Below are 20,059 nucleotides of genomic sequence, written 5' to 3'. Positions count from 1 at the left end.
ATTCATAAACATGTATATACACATATGCATGTATATGTATGTGTGTATATGTGTATATATGTATGTATATATGCATGCATGTATATATGCATATATAAGTATATGTAGATATATAGATATAAATATATAGATATGTATATATGTATATATAGATGCATATATGTGTATATGTGTTTATATGTATACTATGTATATGTGTATGTGTATATGTATATATTGTATATGTATATATACCATACATACTATGATTTTGTACGATACATATACAAACATATATATATATTCATACATATGTATGAATAGGCACTGTGGTTTAAGGAAGGAAAAGAAGTAAATGCATGAAATTGGTTTTAGAGGGCTTCTTGGAAAGAGGTGTACTTGATGGTCATTTTAAACTGATACTTTTTAATCTTTGTTATAGCCAAGAGCAAGCACAAGACTCTCTCTTACCGATAGACTGCAGAATGAGTCCATGGAGCAAGTGGTCAGAGTGTGATCCTTGCCTCAAACAAAGGGTAAGTATTTGAATCCATCCATCCCAGCTCCTCAATTGAAAACTGGTATCTTTAGGGAAATGGCCATTAGTCAGGGACCCTCAGAAACAAATTCCAGTCCAGAAAGGGGTAATCAATGAATTGAATATGGCTGGTCTGACCAGGTGACCTGCATGTTGAACATACCTCTCTCCACAACCTAGAATGCAAAGTATTCTTTTTTGGTTTTATTTTTTTTTGGTTTGTTTATTTGTTTGTTTGTTTGTTTGTTTTTGAGACAGGGTTTCTCTGTGTAGCCCTGGCTGTCTTGGAATTCACTCTGTAGACCAGGCTGGCCTTGAACTCAGAAATCTGCCTGCCTCTGCTACAAAGTACTCTTGTTAAGTGATATCAATGGCACTTTCTTCCATCTCTCTATTAAAATCTTGAACTCATTTGGGTGTAAGGGTGGCAGTAATGTGTGTGTTGCTTTATTCCAGTGGTTCTCAACTTGTGGGTCACGATCCCTTTGGGGTCGTATGACCTCTTCACAGGGGTCACCTGAGACCATCAGAAAACACAGATATTTACATTACAGTTCATAATAGCAGCAATATTAGTTATAAAGTTACAATTAAAATAATTATGGTTGGAGGTTACCACATCATGAAGACCTATGTTGAAGGATTCTAACCTTGGGAAGATTGAGAACCATTGCTTTAAACCACAATCCACCTTTGCATTAGGAAAGAGAATATTTTCAGCTGCTGTTTGTTTGTTTGTTTGTTTGTTTGACTATTTGATTACAGTTTCGCTCAAGAAGCATTGTAGCCTTCGGACAGTTTCATGGGAAAAGCTGTGTTGATGCTTTGGGAGACAGACAACATTGTGAACCCACCCAGGAGTGTGAAGAGGTACAGGAAAACTGTGGGACTGACTTTCAGTGTGAAACAGGTAAGCTGAGACTGCAGGTGTTCTCTGTGGGCCTCGGTGTACACTTGTGAGTGAAGACACATTAGCATATCATATTTTCATAGACATATTTCCAAGTGCAATGGCTCCTCAACAAGGGCTAGCTATGTCATCTCTACAACAAGGTTAGCTAAGTCATCTATGGAACAAAGTCAAGTCTTTCTAGCACTCACTTCCAAAGCTAAAGTGCCCACAGTGACTTGAGCATGAGAGAAAATTTAGCATTACACACAGCATGTCCCTTGATTTTGACTGCAGGCAGATGCATAAAGAAAAAATTTCTGTGTAATGGTGACAACGACTGTGGAGATTTTTCCGATGAGATTGACTGTGACAGTGACCCACGCCTCCCGTGCCGTGACCGAGTGGTGGAAGAGTCTGAGCTGGGACGAACAGCAGGCTTTGGGTTTGTATATCACTGGGATCTTTGCAGGGGAAAAGGATGGAAATGGCCTACAATTCTTTCATCATAACAAAGCCACCATAGAAAGGCTTATACAAACTGCACAGGGGGTACAAACTTTGGTCTGTATTCTTTGGTCTGGGGTTTATATTTGAGGCCCTCAGAATACTTAGTGTGTAGGGATACACCCTACCTGGCCTCAATAGAGGTCTGATGAATGAGTTTCGCTGTCAGTGAATAGGAGATGGTGCATCTCATGTACAAACATCAGGAAGATATCACAGTGACAGACATGACATGTCAATGTTTAGAATTAAATGACCCATAGTAGGCGTGTTAAGTCCACTGAAGCATCAAAATTCCCAGCATGGTTCCCTTCCACTGGAAAGTTTCTTCAACTGATACATAAATATAAGTTCTAGGGAGGTACAAGCATTATAGAGATGGACTAGAAGAAATTGGATCAAAAGACTAGGTTATGGTGCCAAAGGGTAATAGGATTTGGGGACCTCATTGTAGAGAGTTGACAGGCAACTTACTCTCCACACAAAATGAAAGGGCTTTGGCTATGCGATCTAAAATAAGTCTAGGAGTTTAGATCATAGGACTGTATAGAGCAGAGAGAATTCTGTGGACATTAGTGCTCCAGGAATTGGAAAGGTGACAGATTTGAGGTCCAGTTCTCTTCCATTCCGTTTGCGAGGCATTCTAGGGACAGTCCCTGCCTAGTTGTCATAACTGTCTTGATCTGGATAATTTTGTCCCCAACAAAGATGCAGTTGCTTTCACATCTTACACTGGATAGAAGTAAATGGTTCGATTTCATCATCTATCATGTAATGGTTTACTCAGAGTTTCCTTGTCTCAAAATAGATGCTCAATAAATTCTTGGTAGGTAGATAAACAGGTGAGTTATTTAATGAGTAAAAAAATCTATTCGTAGCGACCTTCTGAAACATGGGTAATACCAGGTAAGATAGAAACTAAGTTCCTAGGATAAAATTCAGGGACAGAAACCCAAAACTGAAATAAAGATGGGTAGAGACAAAAAGATGGCAGTGCTGGCGAGAACAGAGCTGACCGAGAAACTAGAGTGAGAGGGGCTCTTGAGTACAGTGATTCTCCCACAGGAAACATTTAGAAATGTCTAGAGAGCATCTGAATTGTCAGTACTTGCAATGGTCAATGCTGAAGGGAGCTACTGGCACTACCTCTTAGAGGATAGTGATGCTGATGTTAAGCATCACATTAGCTCATAGAGACTAGTAATGTTGATGGTAAACATCCCATTAGCTCATAGAAGCTAGTGATGTTGATGGTAAGCATCCTGCTACTCGCAGCACACACATTAACTGTGGGGCTGAGGTCAAAAAGCTCTGCACTGAGGACTGGTGACTCCATATTGGATTTGGCTGAAAGTAAAGATGTCTTCTCTCTGAGGTCAGAGGAAACATCCATTTAATGAATGTAAGAACAAAATTCCAGGATACCAAGAATCAGACACAAGATTCCACACACCATTTCTTCACTTCATAAAATCTTACCCAAATGACTTTGAACTATTTCCCACAGTGCCTTTGGCCCTTAGCTTAAAAGCTGTGTTTGTGAATCAAATGGACGTTCTTAGTCCAGAAGTCTTAGTAAATTGCAGTTAACAGTAAAGAGTTGTCCAAAACCCTTCTAACCAGATCACAATGGGGCTTAAATTAGCCTAACCCCCCCCTCCACTTCTGCATCTTTTCTCAGGAGAGAAGAAGTTTTATCTCTAATCTCAATGAAAGAACTTGAAACAGGGAACCACATATGTTATTTATTCTCACTCAATGCAAATTTATAGTTGTCTAAAGGGAATAGAATACAGAAATGTTGGCCTGCTTAACTGAAAAAAAAACAATCATTCATAATCTATTGGTTTCCTTTGTTCAGGGAAAAGAAAAATGTGTAACTTGGCATTTGCAGGCAAGTTTCCTAAGGAAGCATCCTAGAGAACTGGCAAAGCTCCCTTAGGACCTCATTCTTTACTACAGTCAGGGGTGGTGCAGGGGAACATCATTAGGCTGAGCCATCAAGGCTGAGGAGGGGGCCAGCTACGGGAAAGATTAGCTACAGACATGGAAAATGAGGTAGGTCCTTTCAGATTCAGTCCATCAACACTTTTTATTGAATTCCCTATGATTATGAGGAAAACCCATAGCAAATTTAGCCTTTATAAAAGTTACTACTGTCATTTGCATAATACCTTGAATTTTTCATAATCCCTTTATACATTCTAGCTCTACAGAGACTACCATAATGATACCGTGACTTTGTCAGGGGTTCATTTTATGTTCATTTTGTACATAAGAACTGAATGAAATAATTTAACCTATTTGGCCAGTGTTTTGGAGAACTAGAGCCAGGTTTCTCTGTGTCATATGAAATGTATTTTCCCAAGCACAACACTTTACCCTTCTCCTTTTCACTGCACCAACCCCCTATACTTTCCCACTCTGCTTCAAAGCCCTAAAGTCAATGCTCTTGTTTTCAAAGTAAAACCTATAAAAACTAAATTTGCAAAAAATGATAGTTCATGGACTGGTGAGATGGTTCAGTGGGTAAAGGCCCTCGCCACTGAAACTGATATCCTAGGTTTGATCCTTGGGTTCAACTTCTACAGGTTGTCCTCTGATCTCCACATTTGCTCCATGACACTTGCATCTGACCCACATGTGTATACATACTAAATAAATAAATGGAATAAAAAGTGAAACTTAAGTAGCTATTTATTATTATGCCTACAAATTTAATATTTGGGAGACTGAGGCATGAGGATCATGAGTTCAAAGGTAGCTTTGACTGCACAGCAAGATCCTATCTCTGTTTCTGTGTGTGTCTCTCCTATAAGTGTGTGGGTGTATATGTGTGTGTGTGTGTGTGTGTGTGTGTGTAGGTAGGTAGGTAGGTAGATAGATTATAGATAAAGATAAATAGTAAAATTCTTAGATAATCAGGCATTGATATCTAGAAATTTTAAGATAATATATTTTTGTTATATGATTATAAACTTCAATTCTGTGAGTTTTGGATATTTACAATAAACTTTCATTATTCTCACATGGCTTTGGACTACGTGTGGAATAAGGGTATCAGGGATTGTATTAGTTGCCTTTCTACTGTGACAAAATACTAAGACAAAGGCAATTTAGGAAAGGAATTATTCATTTGGGCTTACAGTTCCTGAGACATAAGAGTCTGTCCTGGCAAGAAGACACAGCCTCAGGCAGCCATGGTAGAAGCAGGAAGCTGAGAGATTATACCATCTGCCTCAAGAGACAAGAAAGAAACACAGAAACAGAGAACTGGAAATAGGGATAGACTATATAATCTGACACTAGTAATGTACTTCCTCCGACAAGGCCACACCCCCTAAACCTTCCCAAACAGGACCATCAACTGAGGTTCAAGTACTCAAACACCTGAGCCTGTAGAGCTTGTTCCTCACTGAGACAACCACAGGAATGAGGAAGTCTGATGGAGCAGCATGTTTAGAAACGGTTTCTCCACAGTTCAGTCTCGGAAACTTCAGTGGATCCAATCTACTGTTTCATACACTCAGACTGGCTATATGGACAAGTGCTAGGGACTTGACGTAATTAATTAATCTTTATCCATTTGAAGGACTCTTGCATTTAAGTTGCTGCTCTGGCAGAATGCCATTGTATTACAAATGTTTCAGACTTCTGTCTTATGAGCATTCTGAGATCCTCTACAAATGTTCAGGGAAGTCCTCCAACCCATCTTGCATTCATAGAAAAAGCACAAATTAAAACCATCTGTGACTGATGTACAATATGTAAGGAATTACTTTGTGTGTGTGTGATCTAAGCACAATTCCACTTTTGTGAAGAGAGCTTTCTTGTCATTTCACCTGGTGAATGTGGAGTTGCCTGTGGTTCTGGGGCAGCTGTGGAAGTAGCCATCTCTAAACACTGCCAAAGAACACGTTTTTCTCAAAATTTCCCAGGTGATGACTTTTCTATTCATGAGCACTTTTCATGTTTCTTGGCAGAAAAAAGATATTGGCTCACTTTAGGCTAGACTGACTGTCTCTGTAGGAGTGGAATCAAGTCAAAGGTTTTTGAAACATTTCTTCCTTAGCAGTGCTTTAGACTTTATTGGCTTCTGTAGCTTTCCAGAAGGATCTGGCCAACTGGTCAATGTGCTATTCTGTGAAACAATATCCTTCAAAGTAGACTATGGATAGCAAAGGGCAAACAAGAGCCTTCCAGGGGAATGTCAAGCAAACTTTAAGGTAATACTTTCCTCAACTATTAATTATGTAACTGAACTAACAATAAGATTCAATCCCCATATGTACTTGATTATATATAGAGATATAGATATAAAGTTGGTAAGTGAAAGTCTGCAGCTACTTTGTCCTTCCTCACTTATTATTATTATTATTATTATTATTATTATTATTATCAAGACAGAAACTTGCTATGTGACTTAGGATCACTGGTTTGTGCCACTGTACTAAGTACCAGGGCATATGTGGTACCGGGGACTGAACGCAGAGCTTCCTTCATGTAAAGCAAACAATCTACTAACTGTAATACATACCTCCAGGTTCCTAGCAGCTTTTTCATACCCATCATCTGCCTTCCAAAAGCCAAATAACCTCCCATCTTCCTTTCTAATACTTCATGGTGGAAAACCCAAAATCCAACCCCAGATCTTAGGGCTAATTAGATTCTGATGCCTTGGGAATAAGACAATCTCCATCTCTTAATAATTCTAATCAATAATTAGTTAACAGACTATAAATAGCCTCTATAAAAGACTATTATGTGTGCAATCTTTTTGATATGTAAGGTCAAAGAATTGAGTGGCATTACTATAATAAATGCCTCTATTCTCTACTTATGTGAATAAATTCATCATCATTTGCATCCACAAAGCAGGAAGTAAATGTAACAATGGTGCTGAGCCCTGTATCTTATGAACATTCATCCACAGACATAGAAAGGTATCTATGAATTTGAAAAGAAGCTCAATTCATTGCACTGGATAGCATTTGAATACAATTCTACTTGATTTGGCATACTTATATGCTAGATTTTACTTCTAATGAGTTTTAATACTTACTTTCTATACTCAAGGGATACTTAATGCTTAAAATATTCAGTTAGTATCTTTTGGTACAGCAAAGCGTGAAAAGGCAATCAAAAGGATTATTCAATATTAATTATATTGTGCTTTATGTTAAATTAAAACTCTATGAGAGAATGATATGTACTGTCACTATGCCATTTATATATAATAGATTTAATTTTCATTGTAGAACAGTAGTAATATTTTTAGTAACTATCCATAGCCTGATAGAAAATTATATCTTTTGAAACTATTTAAACTTAAGATAAAAAATGATGGGTGCCTCACTAAAATTGTTTAAGAATTCATAGCTAATTAGGTTCCTTTAGAAAGTACACAGGTAAGATCACCACCACTACAGTGTGCCACACTCGAGGTCTGGTCCACACCATTCTCCCTGTGCTTCTAGCACAGTCCCAGTCCCATCAAAATCCAAACCAAACCTTTTTTGCTTAATCTCCTTTTATTATCTCCCCCTGGTGATCTCTTCCTTGTATAATACAGGCCCTATAAACCATTCGTTTATACTACTTATTTGATACAGTATACTCTTTCCAAACTAATTTTAAATATATAATTTTTACCCAAACCCCCAACTTCCAAGCAATTTTGTGGAAGCCAGTTGTATACTAACTGTATTCATATTACCCCCTGTCATAATAAGTCATTCAATCATTAGTCTTTAGAATGGAAGGTTGTTTCATTGTCCACGGATGGAGTCTTTTTAATGCAGGAGTATAGCAAGACAGGGCCCACAATCGCGTAACATGTAGTTGAAGCTCTGTTTAAGAAACAGCAGGTTACCCATTCTTTCCACTGCCGCATGACTTCAAGGTGGAAGAATCACATCCAACCCTTCAGCGAATGAAGACAAGAAGCGATCACTCACAAGACTGGGCTTGACAGGCAGCTCCGCTTTTGAGCTGCATCGGCAGGCTTGGCGCTATTTTCCACTGTGGTTTGGTAAAATACCAAGGCTACAGGAATAGCCAAACTCAGGAATAGCCAAACTCGAGAGGAGCAGTGGCTAACATCAGAAGAAGCCAGTCGCAAGGTGATTGCCTTAACGAAGGAAAGCAGGAAAACAAAGACACGAGACTTCTTCCTGTCCAGAGATTACTTTCCACCACATGCCAGCGGCCAAAGCAACTGACACATTTGTGCATAAAGCTTCCAGAGACACTATGGGAAGGTTTATAGATGACGGGATGACCGGCGGGGGGAGGAGGGATAGTAGAACACAAACAAATGATACAACGTTAAAGAAAAGAAAGCAGCTATAATATCTATGTAACTTGTTGAAAATTTTCAGCTCTGCTTTAGAACTTCAGAACCCTAGCATTTGCTGGAAAGTTCTTTTGGACAGATTAGACAGTGGGTTAATTTTATCAGTAGTTCACCCTTTACAAATAAGTTCCCCTTAACTGTCCATCCATTTCAGAGCCCCGTTGTTACTTTCTTGGTAGCTTCAGATTGAAGTAAAATTTTGAATTTTTTAATGTGCCCATTGGTGATATTTGGCTTTTATTTTTATTTTTGTTTTGCATCAACAAAAGGCTTATGGTAAGCCACCCACACTCTGATAAAATGCTTTTGAAACCTACATACAGGTTTGTAATCCTGTTAATTGGAGTTAGGTATGTGATCTAGAACAATGGACAAAATTGTGCTTCAGGAATTAAAGGTGTGCGGAACAAATTTCCATTTTGGCATCCCGGGCTCAGAGCCACCTATTATTGCCCCGTACCACCTACATAGCAATGACTGCGCTCTCCAGACTGGCAAAGGTGAACTTCACAAAGAGCTAAGTGCAGAAACTGGTTTTAAGCCTAGAAATCAAATGTAACTTTTATTTTACAGCTAAAGATTATTTCTGTCTATGGCTTAAAGCTTGATAAATAAAAAATATTCCTGCTGGAGGGGGATGGTGCATAGAACTTTTGAGAATACCTTCCTCTGGAGCTAATTTTTTTTTTAATGTTCATCTTGGACAGTCCAACAGGAACAATATAATCCTGGGGGAGGGGTGAGCTTCTAGCCAACAGTGAGACAGCCGGAGGAAGGCTTAAGTATAAAGAGACTAGGAAAAGAAAGAAAGAGTCCCGATGTTGACTCATAGATGAAAAATTACAGACATATAATTATACTGCCCCCTGGGATATTCTGCTCTCAAGTAATTTAAATAGTTGGTGTTACAGCACTGGCGTTTGGTTCACCCTGGACCGTGACGTAAGAGGTACAGCCTGAGAGCTAAGACTCCGGGAGCCAGAGAGTCCCCTGTGTGCTACTTACTGCCTTTCTTTTCTGTGCTCTAACAGTGCCCTAGATGCCAAAGAGTTTACCAGACCCTCCTAAAGCGAGCTTTCTGCCAAGACACTGCGCCAAAGCAAACGCCCCCTTATCCCCTGCCCCACCCTGCGCCCCACTTCTGTTCCTGATTAAACTCCACACGTGTTGGATGACAGCGACATGAACCGAAGCTGTCTCACTCTCCTGCCCCAGGAGGCTGCCTTGCATTACCAATGGTATTTACCCATATGACCCCATTCTGCTTCTTCTCAGGATCAACATCTTAGGGATGGATCCCCTGAGCACACCCTTTGACAATGAGTTCTACAACGGACTCTGTGACCGGATACGGGACGGAAACACTTTGACATACTATCGCAAACCTTGGAACGTAGCTTTTCTGGCCTACGAAGTAAGTCACCTCAGGAGAAAACATGTTGTTTTGTTTTGTTTTGGATGAAAGATGCTTTGATAAATTTAATAGTAGTTTCAGTGAAAGATTCGACGCAGTAAGAATTTAAAGTGAACGTGTTGCTTACTTAAAGGAGAGGTGTATCTTACACCTCTTCAGAAACACGGAGTAGTCTTTCAGCTGTCCTAACAACATACACCTGGTAAGAAAGCTTTGGAAAAATACCTATATTCTACAAAAAGATTCGCCCGGGGTGATAAAATGACTAAAAATAAAATTAGAATAAAATAAAACTGTACATGTGGTCAAAACGAGCAAATTCTTCCCACGCCATCTCTTCCTTGAAGAAGACCCAATTTGTCCTCTTTCTTTAATTTCTAGAATGTTCTCTCTGCTCACATCACTCCCACCAAGCAACAAAACATAAAGACTTTTAAACAAAGTGTACCTGGTATTGTTTGGGAAGCGACATCGCTGTAAATAAATCCCTACCCATTCCAGCATGAAGTTGTCCTGTTTGCCTATAGATGTTAAAGATTCATATCTGGACTAGTTCGGCATTTTGTTCAAAAAAGACCACACTCATTTTTTTTTCTTTTTGTGCCTGTAGATTTGGAATGAAGTCATCAATTTCTCATGTTTGCTTCATTTAAGCACAAAATTTTGTGAGTGAAAGCCAACCATCTATCTAAAAAAGTACTTTTTCTGAGCTAATTTGATGGTTCAGCTGAAAAACGCTTGTTACCAAACCTGGAGATCTAAGTTTTATCCTTGAGACCCACATGGTAGAATAAGGAAACAGATTCACTCAAATGTTACCTGACTTCCACACATGCACCAGGACCTATACACACACTCAACAGAAATAATTTTATTTTTGAGTCAGTGTCTTACTATCTAGACTTATCTGGACTAGAACTCTGTGTGTAGATCATGCTGGCCTCAAATTCACAGAGATCTATTTGCCTCTGCCTTTAAAGTGTTGTGATTAAAAATGTGCCACTATGTCTGACAGTAACATTGCTTTAAGTGCTTTTCTAAGTGGGATGTAAAAGACGCGGCACCTTTAGCCATTGCTGATAGGTAAAAGTTGACCACCATGTTGTCTTATTTTGTTTTCGATGCGAAAATCTTCACTTGATAGTTTCCATGTCTTTACTACTGTTAGGCTCTGGGAGTGAAATGCGTAAGATGCCCTCCGTGGATTAATATGTTTGAATACTGGATGCCCAGATAGTGGTACTGTTTTGAGAAATTGTGTAGCCTTTATGGCATGAAGTCTGCCTGGAGGAAGTAGGTCACTAGGTGAGATCTTTGCAGATCTATCTCAGCCCTAGCTCTGTGTCTCTACTTCTGACTCCTCAGTGTGAACAAGCTGCCAGCCAATGCTCCCACTGCGGTAGTCGAGCTGTTGGCGTGTACTTATTGTATACTTCTCACTGTTATGAACACACTGTGTTACCGATGTTACACATTACAATGTCAAAAAGAGTGAGTCGAAAACGACCCTTTCCCCTCTTACGCTTGGATCAGATATTTTGATCACAGTGAGGGCATGATAACTAATGTAGCTTCACTGACCAGCTTTGTAGCTCCCATAGAAAGGTAAAATTTGTATAATATGAAATGGTAAGATCTGAGTGGCCACTCAGGATTAATTATCAAACTACATTAAGAGAGTAAGCATACTAGTTTCCCTTTTTTCTACATCTAAAAAGACTAGGTTCAATATTTCAGTATGTTTTAGACTCTAGGAGGAAGACACAGTTTCTGCCTTGAATATTACTCACACCCCTAGGATATTTGGAACAGTATCCCATAATCAAATACATTAAGCTTTCTGCTGCAAGACTAATCCATGTTCACACAATGTGGAATAAATGAAATCTATAAATCAGTTTTATTAGTTTGGGTGGGATTAGTGCCTCCAAATGAGTTTTTCCATCAAGTTTATATAAAAAAAAAAAGTAGTCAGGAATGTAGAAATGTAGATTTGAGTTCTTATTTGGTACCAAGCAGGGAAGAGAGCTGTTGGAGTTGAGACCTTCCTAAGCACCTATGTCACCTTGGTCCTGTGAGTGCTAGTGGCCACCTTAGACAAATCCGTTATGGCCTTGGAAGATAAATAGCCAAGCTTGTCATAGTACACATGAATTCTATCAGTAGAAATCTCTATTTTAAACAGGACTTTTTCTTTAGCTTCAAATGCTGGGTAAAATAAATTATTTGCCATATTTTGTATATCAGTAAAAAACCAACTTTAAATATACTTTCTTACTACTGCCCATTATCAACTGCATGGGTACAGTGAGTACTCAGATTTGGGCCTAATAAATGAATTTTCATTACTATTGTGTGTGGTGGTGCACACACACCTTGAAGTTCATAGGGAGTTCAGAGGACACCATGAAAGGGTCGGCTGTCTCTTTCTACCATGTGGGTCACAGGGTTGGGATCTGAGTCATGGCCTTGGTAGCAAGCACAAACTACCCATTGACCTATCTCGCCAACTCATATGAGCTACTTTTTAAATAAGTCAATTGTCTTGTTATTTGAAAGCCTTATGCTAGCCTGTCATGATATCTTACTCTTCTTCATATTCCCCACTTGATGTTTCTTGTCTCAAATTTTCTGTAGCTTAAAACCCATCCTTCGTGGATAGGATCCCTACATCAGCCAAAGCCATGAGATCTTGGGTAAAGTACTTATTATGTGACTTGGTTTCCTCACGTAGAAAGCAGAAATAACATCTCATACCTCATGACTATCAAGGTATTTAAATTTGTAAATCTCTCCAAGGGTTATTGGCATATAGCAATGGGTTATTTTTAGAGCACAATTACTGAAAGACTTAGCCAAGGCCAAGAACTTCATCTGTGGTTACATAAAAGGTTGATGATGGGCAGTGATCACTTTCCTAACTCAAAAGGAGTGCGAAAATAACCAAGGCCTGTAAAAATGAAGACGGTGAAATACTATATTTACGGAACAGATCCTTTTCAACCTGCTTTTCCTTGGCTCTCTCTTTGTAATTGAAATGAATACTTGGTAAACCCAAATCAGGCTTTGTGGTTTTATTGTACTGCTCAAACCTGGGTCTCTGTGGACATGTAAGACTTCACATATAAACAAGGCTTGATGAAGAACACTCAGGTTCTAAGCACAACTTTCATCTGAGAGCCACCAGAAATCCTGGGCGAAGGTATCTGCCCTCTTACTGCCAGCACCTCCCAGCCCTGCCCTAATCCAGCTCAGTTTTCTTTGGAGCTGTCTTTGTTCAGGACAGACTTTACTTCTTGCTGTTGCCAGATTTTCTGTTTGCTTCAGTGAGTTCTTGTTTCACACCTTCCCTGAGTGGTCAATGCTTTACCTTCCTGTAAGCTCAGGGTTCGCTTCATTCTGATGACTGCAAACGCTGTGTCTCGCTTGTCTCTTCCTCTGAACTAGATAACTGTGACTCCCATTGTCTGCAGTTATCACACAGTCAACACACCTAACAGTGACACCCTGGTGTGACTCTCAATTGCAGGATGGAAGACGTATCTTCCCTTATCTTTGAGCTTAAATCCTGACTTCATTTCCAGGACGTCCTTTTAAAGGCCCGCTTCAAAGTCCAGTCATTGATCTGTCACAGAGTTATAATGTACAATGCTAGCTTTATATTCTCCATCCCCACTGGCATTGCCTCAGACTTTGCCAGTTAAAATACCATTGATTTACAGTTCTCATCTGAAGTACTACTGACAGTTATCCTAGTCTTCCAGCCTCTAACTTTCTTGATTTGAGAGGGCTAGAGAGTTACTCAAGATAAATGTATATAAAGAGTAACTCGAGATAAATGTATATAAAGCTGGTAAAGGTGCCCCGAAAAGTTTCTTTGAACAAATGGATAACAGAATGATGAACCACAAGTCATCTATGTGGTGAAAGGCATCTCTCTGAGATAATGAGACTAAAAGGAATCAGACTGACTTACAGCTCAGTGCAGATCCATACCGAACTCAGTCAGTTCGCTCTGCCTCCTAGTGGTGTCTCACTACAGGCATCAAAGTTACAATTACCTTCGTTGGCAGGAGAGAAAATCATTCTTATTTGAGTTTTGACTGCTGGTCCTCCTATTTTATTAAAAATTCCCTGTCTTTCAGATGTCTGTCTGTGAAATAACTGTAGTATGCTTTTGTTTGGATCTCCATTTGGGAACTTGTTTTTGTCATATCATAAATACTCTTTGATGGTTGATATGCTAATCCTCCATTTTCCACAGAATTCTGAATAACTCATGTCACATACTATATTAAATACCTGCTCCTTGAAAGAATAAGTGCATATATGTGTATTAATATTTATTTATTTATTTATTTTTGACTGCTTGTCCTCCTATTTTATTAAAAATTCCCTGTCTTTCAGATGTCTGTCTGTGAAATAACTGTAGTATGCTTTTGTTTGGATCTCCATTTGGGAACTTGTTTTTGTCATATCATAAATACTCTTTGATGGTTGATATGCTAATCCTCCATTTTCCACAGAATTCTGAATAACTCATGTCACATACTATATTAAATACCTGCTCCTTGAAAGAATAAGTGCATATATGTGTATTAATATTTATTTATTTATTTATTGAGACACGGTTTCTCTGTGTAGCCCTGGCTGTCCTGGAACTCACTCTATAGGCCAGGCCAGCCTTGAACTCAGAAATCCACCTGCCTCTGCCTCCCAAGTGCTGGGATTAAAGGCATGCGCCCCCACTGCTTGGCGAGCTTAATGTTTTTTAAAAGCTGACATATTTAACAAAGGCACAAAGCGTTAATCAAATGGACATTTAGTAAATGACAAATTGTCCTGAGAGGTGACAGTGACATGCAAACATGAAATGATGGGCATTTCAATTAGTCTTTCTCCTGGTAGCTTGAGTCCATTTAGAAAGTTTGATAGCCTAAAAGGTGATGTATACATGTTTCTTTCATTGTTTTATATTGATATTTCCCAAGAAATAAATATGTAGACTTTCCCTATAATGGTTGTTGTAATAAGAATCATGATTTATAAATTAACTCTCATGGGTTCCAATTTGGAGTTAGAAGCAGGGTTAAATCATGAAGGAATTCAGGCCATTTTGAGTAGGTTGGGCTTAATTAATGCTGAAGATGAAGAAGCCACAAAGGACAAAGTCGGAGTGTCATTTTAGATGTTTGAGTTTAGGAAGATGCTCTACATAGGGAGATGACCACAGTCTATGAGGATGGAAAAAAAAAATCCAAGGAGATAGGAACAGGGATATCTGGGTCTACAATAGGCACAGACTGTGGACAGAGGAGATAAAAAACCCAGCATGTCTAAGTGTTAAGTTCACTGTAATGCGCTGAAGAAAGAGCATAGATAAATGCCCAACTCTAAATTTAGACTTCCTGGCTAGAATTTGATAAATGCCTTTACTTAGACATAGTAGACAGCGCATCTTAAATCTCACAGTTTTATATAGAACAAGGTGATCATAGATGTTTGAAGGGACTAAACATTCTAATGATTGTAAAATGCTGTAACGATGCCTAATAAATAAAGTGTATGGAGATAGAAAGTCAGAAGATCTTTCTTCAGTGAATAGTGTAAGATCAGAAGAGATCTGGGGGTTAAATGTCTGAGAACTCTATTAAAGTAGGAATGCATTCTAAGAGAAGAACGGCCAACTTTTGATAATTTTGAGTTCGGGGCTTTCTATGATATGTACATAGCTATCATACAAGGAGTAGACAAAATCAATCAAAAGGCAAAGAGAGTACCAGAAAGTGGTCTTCGTTTAAATGATCACTGAGTTCTCAAAAGAGCTTGAGAACATGTAGAAAAACATGTAAAAAAGAAAAAAAAGAGAAGTGTAGATTTCAAAACAAGCCAATACTTGCTTTCTGTTCTTAGGTTCACATATACCTGTGCAATTGGAGGATCTTGCTGAAGAATTAATGGTTTTGTCACTGTCCGATGGCTTTCTTTATCTCTTCGTACAGTTCTTTGCTTAAACTCTTTTTTTTAATCTGATAACATTTTGGCTACCTCTGTTCAGCTCTTCCCTCCATTTGCATGGGGTACATCCTTCCTTTCAATCAACGGGCATTCTTAGACGTGAGGTGAGTGTCTTGCAAGCAGTATGTGGTCAGGCCCCGTGGTGTCTAATCTACTCAGCTGCTCTGCACCTCCCAGTTGGACAATGGAATCCACTTACTTTCAAGGTAATTATTTATTGGTAGGTAGGACTGCTGGCCTCTGCCATGAACTGATTTTTTTTCCGTAGTATGCATTCATATCCTCTTCTTCCTCTCTTCCTTTCTTGTGGATTAGATGGATTTTTGTTTGTTTGTTTGCTTGTTTGTTCCATAGTGATGTTTCAACTATTTTATGTTTTATGTTCTCACTCTAGATTCTTGCTTATTATTCACCACAACTCACAATATAGCTTTCTTAAATCACCTTATAGTTACAGCAAGCTTTTTCTTTTTTTTTACAATGTTAACAATTTAACCTCAATCTCATAAAAATCAAACATTTTAATGGTTGTTATTTATGTGTCAAACTGCAAATCTTTATCACAAATATTTATCTTTATAGATTGTATTGTAATTGGGATTTTTTTTAAACAAACCTAAAGGTTAGGTTGTAGTAGTATACTGTATCCTGAATTCATGTGGACTAGACTACTTCTGGGAGGGATCAGAGCCATTGTGCACAAGGTTCAAGACCAGAGACAATCTGCTAGTACTGACCTAGTACTTGGAGCCAGGGGGGTCAGCTTGGATGTAGAAGCTGTGCATGCAAAAATGGTAATGGAAAGTGGATGGTGGTTTTGCCCATAGATGATAGCCCAAAGCTAAAACTGCAGAGGCCAGCATTTCACAGTAATGGACATGAAATTTGAGGGTATATAAATCAAGTTGGCATTGAACCTACCTAAATGGGATGTGCCCAGAGCCTAAGTCTAAAGGGTTTGATTAGGAGCCTGGCCCCATCTGACCTGGCCTATACAAAGTAGGGGCCTATATTAATTGGAACCCATTGGTGTTGGTGTTCAAGGCTGCAGATGCATGCTAATGTTACATAGTGTTGTGCAGTGCATCAGAAGTAACTTGAAGGGACCTGAGATATTTAAGTCATGCCTTTTATATAAGGAAAGCCTGGATTGGGGATCCTCAAATTCACTCTAGAAAGCTGTGTCCAGAGGAACCAGTCTAGGTCTGGACAGTCTTAGAGGCTAGGTTTATAAGCAGAGATCTGTGTCCTAGAGTGGTATGCCTAGGTCATATGCATATATGCCTATGCCTAGGTATGACCTGGCATTTGGAGCTGTGAGGAGCCAGTTTAGGAACCATGGATTTGTCTGTTTTTTTTTTTTATTCGATATAATTTTTTATTTACATTTCAAATGATTTCCCCTTTTCTAGCCCCCCACTCCCCGAAAGTCCCGTAAGCCTCCTTATCTTCCCCTGCCCTCCCACCCACCCCTTCCCACTTCCCCATTCTGGTTTTGCTGAATACTGCTTCACTGAGTCTTTCCAGAACAAGGGGCCACGCCTCCTTTCTTCTTGTACCTCATTTGATGTGTGGATTATGTTTTGGGTATTCCAGTTTTCTAGGCTAATAACCACTTATTAGTGAGTGCATACCATGATTCACCGTTTGAGTCTGGGTTACCACACTTAGTATGATGTTCTCTAGCTCCATCCATTTGCCTAAGAATTTCATGAATTCATTGTTTCTAATGGCTGATTTGTCTGTTAATGGAGCACCTTGGGAGCTCAATCGACAGTTACTGACCAAGAGTCTGGAGCCACAGGCACCTGCTTTTTCTGTGTCTTGCTAAAGTCCAAGGCAAATTCTTGCCCTCACTCACTTTACCCTTTTATTTTACCCCAGAGGGCCTTTCCCTAGTGTGCTCCCTGGAGTTGAGTCAATGGCACTGCCCTCTTCCATGTGTATTTTCTTACTGCTATGTTATACTTAGTGGATAACCTCTCACTTGGATTTCTTAGTTCTCATGAATGTATTTGTACATGCAGAAAGTTGTTCATATTAATGTTTCTGCAAAGGAACTAGCCCTGGGATGTATTATTCAGCCATCATCCTGAAGTCTCTCCTCTGTCCATGTACATAAAATACTTTTGACCACACCTGGAAAAGAATAAGCAATGAATGTCAACTATTAGCTTTAACTATATTACTCTGCAAATTGAATTTAATACATTTTCTTTGAGTACCTTCTGTGCACAGTTTACTAAGTGAGGAATGTGCAGCAGCATAACACATGGCCCTGGCTTCTTGTAGCTCTCTATCTGATGGTCTACTTAATGAGCAATTGTAACAGAGAAGGTGTCTCTTTTATTTTGTTTTAAAAACGGGACCAAGAAGACCATATGTTGTAAAAATTTATAATGCTAAGAGATTAAGCAGCTTCATGAAAGAGGCGATATTTAAGCTAGTGTTGGAACTAGAGTACAGAATAATAAGACCAAAAAGTATATTTTTCTTTTAAATGCATGAATTTGTGCAATGTGTATGTTATAGAAAAAGATTAAAGAATATTTTTGGAAAAGCAAGACCAATGAGATAGCTCAATGGTTAAAAACTTGCCACACAAATCCAAAGACCTGACTTGGATCCCCAGAAGCTTTTTAGGATGACTTTTTCTCTTACAAAGGTCTTGAGTTCAATCCCCAGCCTCTCTCTCAAGTGACTCACAACCTATAATTCCAGCTCCAAGGAATCCAGCACCCTCATTTGGCATTACATTAAAGTACACAAACCACACAGAGATACATATACACAATTTAAAATAAAAATAAAATATTTTTTCAATATTTTCTCAACCTAAAAATAACCATATTCCTATCCTTATTGCCGTAAATTTTCCCTTTGGATGGTGTTCAGATAAAATAATGAGAATTTTTAAGAAAAAGAAACGAGCTTTGGGAAAGAGAAAAATGATTTGATGTCAGCAGTAAGAAAAAGAAAGACTCAGAATGAGTGCAATGAATTTTATCCTGAAAACAGTTGGATAATGCAATGATGGGTTATCTTTGTGTTGAGCATGACTTGTTTACTCTTTCCATTAGGTTATAATAATGTTATGTGCCCCATTCAGAGTGGCTATGCAGTACAAGCTACTGAATCCAATTCATTCTATTGCCCAAAGAGACAAGTGTCCCATCTTCCTTTCTAGATAAGAGCTACACCAATTTCAGAACCTTCCTAAAGGGGAAATAGACCACAGATAAAATCATCTCTCCCACTGTATATTGTATTATATTTTCTTTTTGTTTTTGGTGTTTTGAAGTGGAAATTTCTGGTTTCTTTGGAAACTTAGTTGTGCGATGTGATGTTTTTCTGGAAGCTGTCTTATGAGAGGATGCTTTGCGAGAGCAAACATGTGAGAAGATGTTTTGCTGAGAATAGACACATGGTGTTATTCTGGAAGTTGTCTTGTGAGAGGGCATGCAATGTTTTGCTAAAGTGGACATGTGATGAGTAGAAAGAATATAAATTTAACCCCACAGCTAGGGACAGGACACTCTTGCATTAATTAACCTTGCAGCACTTTGATGGTCTTCTATGATGATGTTCCTGCATTGGTACACCTTGCAACACTTAACTGGTTTTTCACCGATCTTCATTTGTCATGACTTTATAAAGAGAAAGTGTCAAGGAACCTTTCATGGTATCTGGATGGTTCTTGTTGCTTCTGCAAGGCTCTACTGCTTTCAATATAGGATTTCTCTGTAAAGGTCTAGGATTCACTCTGTAGAATGGGCTGGCCTCAGACTCAGAGATCCACCTACTTCTGCCACCCCATAATACAGAGGTTAAAGGCACCGTGCCTGACATTATTCCATTCTTATTCTTGGAAAAATAGTACATCAGACTAGGTGAGTTACAAAGAAAGATGTTTATTTGACTGATGAATCTGAAGCTCTAAGGTAGAAGGTCCACATCATAGGGCTCCCCCTCTCGACTTCACAAAGACTTCAACCTCTAAACATTAGGTATTAAGTTTCTATAATTTAAATACCTCATATTACAAATTAAAGTTCAATTTGTGAGAAGCATACACAATGTTATGTTTCACATACATATTAATTATGGCAGCCAAGTGAACAAAAAAATGTTCTCATTAAAAATTTAGAAATTTTAATTAGTTTGGTTTAGGGATTGTTATTATGTGTTTGTTCGGGTTGTTTTTAGACTTTTTTAAAGTCAGGTCAAGTTATATATCCCAGTGTGTTGGATAGTTTTATGACAACTTGACACAAAGCTAGCACCATCTGAAAAAAAATGAGAATCTTGAAAAAAATGCCTCAAAAAGATTAATCGGGAGGGTCTAGCCCATTGTGAAGG

At 38.7% G+C, this 20,059-nt stretch overlaps 1 protein-coding gene across 1 annotated transcript in view; it reads left to right on the top strand.

Moving 5' to 3' along the window:
- Positions 1-449: 449 nt before the first annotated feature.
- The window catches only part of C9 (complement C9), a 41,751-nt gene continuing 22,141 nt past the window's right edge, over positions 450-20,059 (top strand). The window contains exons 1-4 of the mRNA XM_052159886.1: positions 450-515; positions 1,283-1,427; positions 1,704-1,851; positions 9,544-9,682. Coding sequence (XP_052015846.1) covers positions 465-515; positions 1,283-1,427; positions 1,704-1,851; positions 9,544-9,682 — 483 coding nt within the window. The 5' untranslated portion in view covers positions 450-464. The remainder of the gene's footprint in view (positions 516-1,282; positions 1,428-1,703; positions 1,852-9,543; positions 9,683-20,059) is intronic.

The sequence above is a fragment of the Apodemus sylvaticus genome, chromosome 16 (assembly GCF_947179515.1).
Source record: "Apodemus sylvaticus chromosome 16, mApoSyl1.1, whole genome shotgun sequence".
Taxonomy (NCBI): Eukaryota; Metazoa; Chordata; class Mammalia; order Rodentia; family Muridae; genus Apodemus; species Apodemus sylvaticus.
The sequence above is the reverse complement of the archived record's forward strand: the minus strand, read 5'-3'. Positions and strand labels throughout refer to the sequence as shown.